The 9,394-nt window shown below is 41.2% G+C and overlaps 1 protein-coding gene across 1 annotated transcript; it reads right to left on the bottom strand.

Moving 5' to 3' along the window:
- Window positions 1–7,057: 7,057 nt before the first annotated feature.
- LOC132520432 (pseudouridine-5'-phosphatase-like) lies at window positions 7,058–7,697 on the bottom strand. The gene has a single exon (XM_060149178.1). The coding sequence runs from the start codon at window positions 7,689–7,691 to the stop codon at window positions 7,080–7,082; it is 612 nt and encodes a 203-aa protein (XP_060005161.1). The 5' UTR covers window positions 7,692–7,697; the 3' UTR covers window positions 7,058–7,079.
- Between the last annotated feature and the right edge of the window lie 1,697 nt (window positions 7,698–9,394).

Raw genomic sequence — 9,394 nt, 5'->3', positions numbered from 1 at the left:
GATATTGTTGTTGCTTGTTTCTGGCCACTGTCCTGGAAGACTGGGCTCCTGAGGGCAGCGGTTGCTCTTCCTGCTCTGTTTCCCTGGGCCTGGCACAGGGCTTGGCACACTTGTCCAGTGGGTCCTGAGGGTGACAGACTCTGTGACTGAGATGAGAAGAGGGCCCAGAGTGGTACCTGGGGAACATGACAATTAAGGGCAGGTGGAAAAATGGTAATCAAGAAAATAGATGAAGAAAATCGCTGAGAGGTAGAGAGGAACCAAAGGGAACCCACAAGGGAGGTATTTTAAGATGAGGCAATTCATCCCAAGAACACCTTGCCTGTGGACATTTGAGCACAAGTCCCTAGGGCAGAGGCCATATCAGATGTAACCATCACTGCAACCAGCCCTATGCTCAAGGTAAGTGCTCAACACATGGGGGGAGCAGAGTCAAGATGGCAGTGTGGAAAGACACAGAGTTCCCATCCCCCCACAACTAGGGCCCCTGCCGGATGCTGGTGGGGGTCCTCGATGCCCAAGGAGATGGGAGGAACCCCCAAGTAAACCGGTAGGGCATGGGGGGACTGAGGCAGGAGGAGAAATAGAGGCCAGACAGGACTGGCGCACCTGAGGAGTGGCTGAGAGGGGGGAAGAGTTCCCATGCCTGGAGGGGCCTTTGGGGGCTTGGATCAGAGGATAGCTTGCCCAGTGTTTCCCCTGACCAATCGGCTGGGGAAGTCTGCTAGGTCCTACGCCCTCAGAGGCCCCCTCTGGGCCATGTTGGTCCTGGGGGCCTAGAAGGGAGGTGGAGGGAGAACAGGAGAGGCAAGCAAGAGGGGCTGTCCAGGACCGGAGGACCAGGAGAAGGAACGGAGAGCATTGGTCCCACCCACTTGGGCCCAGGAAGCCTGCTGAGCTCCCAATGGGGTCCCCTGTCTTCTGAGACCAGAGGCTGGAAGCATGCCTGGACCCCTTCTGTTCCATTGAGCTTAAGTCCCACTCCCCCACACCTCCCAGGGCCTTTTCCAGCCCTGTCCTAAGCATAGGTCCCAACCACCGCCCAAACCGTGCCCCTGCTTAGGGCCCACCCTCCACAGCCAAGGCCTTTTCCACTGTTTTTTTTTTTCTCCTCCTCTTTTTTACTATTGTGGTTCTGTTTTACCTTCTAGTTGTTGTTTCATCTATATTTTAATTTTTATATTCTTTCTAACATACCTGTTAGTTTCCTAGTCTAATTTTATATTTTACGTTGTTATTGTTCTTTTCTTTTTTCCACCCCACATGGCTTGCAAGATCTTGGTTCATGAGCTGGAGGTCAGGCCACAGCTCCTATGGTGGGAGCTCTGAGTCTGAACCACTGGACTAACAGAAACCCTCAGACCCCAGGGAATATTCATTGCAGTGAGGTCTCCTGGAAGTCCTCATCTCAGCACCAAGACCCAGGACTACCCAACAGCCTACCGGCTCCAGTATTGGAAGCCTCAGACCAAACAACGAGTAAGACAGGAACACAGTCCCACTCATTAAAATAAAAAAATATATATATATATATATATATGTCACAGATGAAGGAGAAAGGTAAAATCCTACAAAACCAAATAAATGAAGAGGAAATAGGCAATCTACTTGAAAAAGAATTCAGAGTAATGATAGTAAAGATGATCCAGAATCTCAGAAACAGAATGGAGGAACAGATTGAGAAAATTCAAGGAATGTTTAACAAAGATCTAGAAGAACTAAAGAACAAACAGAGATGAACAACACAATAACTGAAATGAAAAATATACTAGAAAGAATATATAACAGAATAACTGAGGCAGAAGAGTGAATAAGTGAGCTGGAAGACAGAATGGTGGAAATAACTGCTGAGGAGCAGAATAAAGAAAAAAGAATGAATATAATTGAAGACAATCTCAGAGACATCTGAGACAACACTAAATACACCAACATTTGAATTATAGGGGTCCCAGAAGAAGAAGAGAAAAAGAAAGGGTCTGAGAAAATATTTGAAGAGATTAGAGTGGAAAACTTCCCTAACATGGGAAAGGAAATAGTCACCCAAGTCCAGGAAACACAGAGAGTCCCATACACGATAAACCCTAGAAGAAACACACCAAGACACATATTAATGCAACTAACAAAAATTAAATTCAAAGAAAAAGTATTAAAAGCAGCAAGGGAAAAAGAAAAAATAATATACAAAGGAATCCCCATAAGGTTATCAGCTGATTTTTCAGCAGAAACTCTTCAGGCCAGAAGGGAGTGGCAAGATATACTTAAAGTGATGAAAGAGAAAAACCGGATTGCTCTATCCAGTAAGGATCTCATTCAGATTCGATAGAGAAATCAAAAGCTTTTCAGACAAACAAAAGCCAAGAGAATTCAGCACCACCAAACCACCTTTGCAACAAATGCTAAAGAAACTTCTTTAGGCAGGACACACAAGAGAAGAAAAAGACCCACAAAAACAATCTCAAAACAATTAAGAAAATGGTAATAGGAACATACATATTGAAAATAACCTTGAATGTAAATGGATTAAATGCCCCAACCAAAAGACACAGACTGGCTGAATGGATTTAAAAACAAGGCCCATATATATGCTGTCTGCAAGAGACCATTTCAGAACTAGGGACACATACAGACTGAAAGTGAAGGGATGGAAAAAGATATTCCATGCAAATGGAAATCTAAAGAAAGCTGGAGTAACAATACTCATATCAGATAAAGTAGACTTTAAAATAAAGAATGTTAAAAGAGATAAGAAAGGACACTACATAATGATCAAGGGATCAATCCAAGAGGAAGATATAACAATTACAAATGTTTATGCACCCAACATAGGAGCACCTCAATACATAAGGCAAATGCTAACAACCATGAAAGGGGAAATCAACAGCAACATAATAATAGTAGGGGATTTTAACATCCCACTTACACCAATGGACAGATCATCCAAACAGAAAATAAATAAGGAAACACAAGCTTTAAATGACACAATAGACCAGATAGATTTAACTCATATTTATAGAACATTCTATCTGAGAGTGGCAGCATACATTTTCTTCTCAAGTGCACACAGAACATTCTCCAGAATAGATCACATCTTGGATCACAAATCAAACCTCAGAAAATTTAAGAAAATTGAAATTACATCAAGCATCTTTTCTGACCACAATGCCATGAGATTGGAAATCAATTACAAAAAAAAAAACTGAGAAAAACACAAATACATGGAGGCTAAACAGTGTGCTGCTAAATAACCAAGAGATCACTGAAGAAATCAAAGAAGAAATTAAAAAATACATAGAAACAAATGACAACGAAAATACAATGACCCAAATCCTATGGGATGCAGCAAAACCAGTTCTAAGAGGGAAGCTTACAGCAATTCAATCGCACCTCAAGAAACAAGAAAAATCTCAAATAAACAATCTAACCCTACACCTAAAGCAACTAGAGAAAGAAGAGCAAAGAAAACACAAAGTAAGTAGAAGGAAAGAAATCATAAAGATCAGAGCAGAAATAAATGAAATAGAAACGAAGAAATCAATAGCAACCAACTAAAAGCTGGTTCTTTGAGAAGATAAACAAAATTGGTAAACCTTTAACCAGACTCATCAAGAAAAAAAAGGGAGAAGATGCAAATCAATAAATTTAGAAATGAAAAAGGATAAATCACAACTGACACCACAGAAATACAAAGGATTATAAGAGACTACTACAAACAACTATACACCAATAAAATGGACAACCATGAAGAAATGGACAAATTCTTGGGAAGGTACAATTTTCCAAGACTGAATCAGGAAGAATTAGAAAATATAAACAGACCTATCACAAGAAATGAAATTGAAACTATGATTAAAAATCTTCCAACAGGGCTTCCCTTGTGGCGCAGTAGTTGAGGGTCTGCCTGCCAATGCAAGGGACACAGGTTCGTGTCCTGGTCCAGAAAGATCCCACATGCCACGGAGCGGCTGGGCCTGTGAGCATGGCTGCTGAGCCTGCATGTGCAGAGCCTGTGCTCCGCAACGGGAGAGGCCACAACAGTGATAGGCCCGCGTACCATAAAAAAAAAAAAAATCTTGCAACAAACAAAGGTCCAGGACCAGATGGCTTCACAGGTGAATTCTACGAAACATTTAGAGACAAGCTAACACCAATCCTTCTCAAACTCTTCCAAAAAACTGCAGAGGGAGGAACACTCCCAAATTCATTCTACAAAGCCACCAAAACCAGAAAAAGATATCACAAGAAAAGAAAATTACAGACCAATATCACTGATGAACATAGATGCCAAAATCCCAAACAAAATACTAGCAAACAGAATCCAACAACATATTAAAAGGATCATACATCATGATCAAGTGGGATTTATCCCAGGGATGCAAGGATTCTTCAATATATGCAAAAAAGTCAATGTGATACACCATATTAACAAACTGAAGGAGAAAAACCATATAATCATCTCAATAGATGCAGAAAAAGCTTTTGACAAAATTCAACACCAACTTATGATAAAAACTCTCCAGAAAATGGGCATAGAGGGAACCTACCTCAACATAATAAAGGCCATATATGACAAACCCACAGCAAACATCATACTCAATGGTGAAAAACTGAAAGCATTTCCTCTAAGATCAGGAACAAGACAAGGATGTCCACTCTTGCCACTCTTATTCAACATAGTTTTGGAAGTCCTAGCCATGACAATCAGACAAGAAAAAGAAATAAAATGAATACAAATTGGAAAAGAAGAAGTAAAACAGTCACTGTTTGCAGCTGACATGATACTACATGATACTATACACAGAAAATCTTAAAGATGCCACCAGAAAACTACTAGAACTAATCAGTGAATTTGGTAAGGTTTCATATATGAAATTAATGCACAGAAATCTCTGGCATTCCTATACACTAACAATGAAAAATCAAAAAGAGAAATTAAGGAAACAATCCCATTTACCACAGCAACAAAAAATACCTAGGAATTAACCTACCTAATGAGGTGAAAGACTCAGAAAACTATAAAACACTGATGAAAGAATTCGAAGATGACATAATCAGATAGAGAGATATATCATGTTCTTGGATTGGAAGAATCAATATTGTGAAAATGACAATACTAACCAAAGCAATCTACAGATTCAGTGCAATCCCTATCGAACTACCAATGGCATTCTTCACAGAATTAGAACAAAAAATTTGACAATTCATATGGAAACACAAAAGTACCCAAATAGCCAAAGCAATCTTAAGAAAGAAAAACAGAGCTGGAGGAATCAGGCTCCCCAACTTCAAACTGCACTACAAAGCTACAGTAATCAAGACAGTATGGTACTGGAACAAAAACAGAAATATAGATCAATGGTACAGTATCAAAAGCCCAGAAATAGACCCACACACATATGGTCACCTAATTTATGACAAAAGAGGCTAGAACACACAATAGAGAAAAGACAGCCTCTACAATAAGTGGTGCTGGGAAAACTGGACAGCTACATATAAAAGAATGAAATTAGAACACTACATAACACCATACACAAAAACAAACTCCAAATGGATTAATGACCTAAATGTAAGACCAGACACTATAAAACTCTTAGAGGAAAACATAGGAAAACACTCTTTGACATAAACCACAGCAAGATCTTTTTTGACCCACCTCTTGAGGAATGAAAATAAAAACAAAAATAAACAAATGGCCAGTACCATACTGTCTTGATTATTGTAGCTTTGTAGTATAGTCTGAAGTCAGGGAGCCTGATTCCTCCAGCTCCATTTTTTTTTTTAAGTGTCAAAACTTTTATTCAATTAAACACACTGGTGAGGGAACAGTAAGATGTTACAACTGATTCCAAGGAGAATTCAAAGAACAGGCACGTATACAGCACTCAAGAATGTTGAAATGAATTTGCTGAAATGATGTAAAATTGGTCAACAGCCAGAGACAACCATGCACAGATAATCATTCCCCCTGACAATCACATACATCACTATCACCTTTCTAAGACTCACAGAATTGAAAATTAGCTCAAGGACAATCAATAACAGAGACCAGGGCAGGACAGAGGTGGGGTGTCCACCAGTGGAAACACCCTGTGATTGTATTGTTCCCATTTTCAATGCCTCTCACTACATTCCCATCACAAAAGGCTGAGTAAATCTACTAAAAGCAGTTAATCACCAAAGTGTAATGTCCAATAAATTGTTCCAAAAATGGGCTACGGCTCTCGGTGGTACCAAGGATGCACTCTGAAATCCAATTCTATCTGCATCAAAGAATGTATTAAAAAAATAAATGTTCTTAAAGGAAATGATTTCTCTGAGGCAGAAAACATTCTGAAACGTGGATATGCACCTCGATATAAGATGTAGGCTACCATTATATTCACACTGAAAGGAAACAACAGAAGATACCGTTCACAGTCAGTCTCTCAGTAGAGGTCCACAGAGATTTAAGGGCACATAAGGAATGTCAACATTTGCTGATAAAGAGAATGATTTATGAAAACCTCAACCTTCATGCAGATTTCCCACTCAGATTACAAACCAAACAGAATTACCATTACCACCTCACTTTTATTAGTTGCTAGCGCATGTTAAGATGAAACACTGAGGAGACTGACACAGTACACAATGTATATAACTAAAATAAATATGTACATACACATATATACATAAAAGCATATACTTATATGTATATATATTTTACATTTTCCAGCCAGGGTTGAGAACAACGAAGAAGAAAAAGAAATGAACCCAAATTATTCAAATACTAAACATGACTATTCAAGCGACAATTTCCATCTGTGTTCTGGGCTGTCTCTCTTTTGCTTTCTGTCTGTCACGTTATAGTTCATTGACCCTTTAGAGAGTGTGGGCCAGACGCTTGTGGGATGAGAAGGCTTCACAGGCTGAAGGACTGTTCACGTGGAGGTCTGGGAGCTGGGCTTTCCTCTGCCCTTCTCCTGGGCAGCGTGGGTCACACGTGTGGGCACAGGAGCCTCTCACTCATAGGGCGGCAGACCGAACAGCTCGGGCTGGAAGTCCTGCAGGGAATCCAGCATGAGGGTGGCCTTTGTGGTCAGGTCTCAGTTTAAGTTTCCGTCGGGAACCATGACCACCTGCATCCCAGCTGCGAGGGCAGCCTCCACCCCATTGGGAGCATCTTCAAAGACCAGGCACTGCTCCACGGGAGCGGCAGGAGAAAACCTGCGGGTGCACGCCAGGAAGATGTCTGGCTCCGGCTTCCCACTCCTCACTTCGGGGTCATCGCCGAGCACGACGTGATGGAACAAGCTGAAGAAGCCCTCGTGTCTGCTGGTCTTCATCTGGAAGGATGCGGTCCCTGAGCTGGTGGCCACGGCACAGGGCACGCCGTGCTTCCGCAGGTGGTGGATCAGCTTCTCCACACCTGGCATGAGCGCGGCGGTGGGGAACACCTCCTTCAGCTTCGCCTGGCTGGCCTCCACCAGCTCCTCCTTGGACGTCGGGAGCTGCAGGGTGTCTACGATGATCTGGGCCACCTCCAACGCCGTCTTACCCATAACAAGGGACTTCACATCCCAGCTGTATTTCTTCCCATAGAGACCGCAGACTGCCTCAAACACCACTGAGTACAGCCGTTCAGTATCCAGAAGGAGGCCATCCAGGTCAAAAAGCAGGTGGGTGACGGGACGCAGCGGGGGCAAGGGCGCCGCCATTGTGCCGCCGTCTCGGCCGAGTCCTCCAGCTCCATTTTTTGTTCTCAAGATTGCTTTGGCTATTCAGGGTCTTTTGTGTTTCCATACAAATTGTGAATTTTTTTATTCTAGTTCGGTGAAAAATGCCAGTGGTAGTTTGATAGGGATTGCATTGAATCTGTAGATTGCTTTGGGTAGTAGAGTCATTTTCACAATGTTCATTCTTCCAATCCAAGAACATGGTATATCTCTCCATCTATTTGTATCATCTTTAATTTCTTTCATCAGTGTCTTATAGTTTTCTCCATACAGGTCTTTTTTCTCCTTAGGTAGGTTTATTCCTGGATATTTTATTCTTTATGTTGCAATGGTAAATGGGAGTGTTTTCTTAATTTCACTTTCAGATTTTTCATCATTAGTGTATAAGAATGCCAGAGATTTCTGTGCATTAATTTTGTATCCTGCAACTTTACCAAATTCATTGGTTAGCTCTAGTAGTTTTCTGGTAGCATCTTTAGGATTCTCTATGTATAGTATCATGTCATCTGCAAACAGTGACAGCTTTACTTCTTCTTTTCTGATTAGGATTCCCTTTATTTCTTTTTCTTCTCTGATTGCTGTGGCTAAAACTTCCAAAACTCTGTTGAATAAGAGTGGTGAGAGTGGGCAACCTTGTCTTGTTCCTGATCTTAGTGGAAATGGTTTCAGCTTTTCACCATTTAGGACGATGTTGGCTGTGGATTTGTCATATATGGCCTTTATTATGTTGAGGAAAGTTCCCTCTATGCCTACTTTCTGCAGGGTTTTTATCATATATGAGTGTTGGATTTTGTCAAAAGCTTTCTCTGCATCTATTGAGATGATCATATGGTTCTTCTCCTTCATTTTGTTAATATGGTGATCTAGAAACACTAAATGCTGGAGAGGGTGTGGAGAAAAGGGAACACTCTTGCACTGTTGGTGGAATGTAAATTGATACAGCCACTATGGAGAACAGTATGGAGGTTCCTTAAAAAACTAAAAGTAGAACTACCATATGACCCAGCAATCCCACTACTGGGTATATACCCTGAGAAAACTGTAATTCAAAAAGAGTCATGTACCAAAATGTTCATTGCAGCTCTATTTACAATAGCCAGGACATGGAAGCAACCTAAGTGTCCATCGACAGGTGAATGGATAAAGAAGATGTGGCACATATATACAATGGAATATTACTCAGCCATAAAAAGAAACAAAATTGAGTTATTTGTAGTGAGGTGGATGGACCTAGAGTCTGTCATACAGAGTGAAGTAAGTCAGAAAGAGAAAAACAAATATCATATGCTGACACATATATATGGAATCTAAGAAAAAAAAAAAAGGTCATGAAGTACCTAGGGGTAAGAGGGGAATAACGGGAATAAAGACAGAGACCTACTAGAGCATGGACTTGAGGATATGGGGCGGGGGAAGGGTAAGCTGTGACAAAGTGAGAGAGTGGCATGGACATATATACACTACAAAACATAAAATAGATAGCTAGTGGGAAGCAGCTGCATAGCACAGGGAGATCAGCTCCATGCTTTGTGACCACCTAGAGGGGTGGGATAGGGAGGGTGGGAGGGAGGCTCAAGAGGGAGGGGATATGGGGACATGTGTATGCATATGGCTGATTCACTTTGTTGTACAACAGAAACTAACACAGTATTGTGAAGCAATTATGCTCCAATGAAGATCTATTA

The sequence above is a fragment of the Lagenorhynchus albirostris genome, chromosome 5, assembly GCF_949774975.1.
Source record: "Lagenorhynchus albirostris chromosome 5, mLagAlb1.1, whole genome shotgun sequence".
In the NCBI taxonomy this organism is placed as follows: Eukaryota; Metazoa; Chordata; class Mammalia; order Artiodactyla; family Delphinidae; genus Lagenorhynchus; species Lagenorhynchus albirostris.
Note: the sequence above shows the minus strand (reverse complement) of the source record. Positions and strands in the feature narration are given on the sequence as shown.

What these genes read in the sequence shown, in the direction of transcription:
- LOC132520432 (XM_060149178.1), bottom strand. Translation starts at nt 7,691, where the DNA reads ATGGCGGCGCCCTTGCCCCCGCTGCGTCCCGTCACCCACCTGCTTTTT.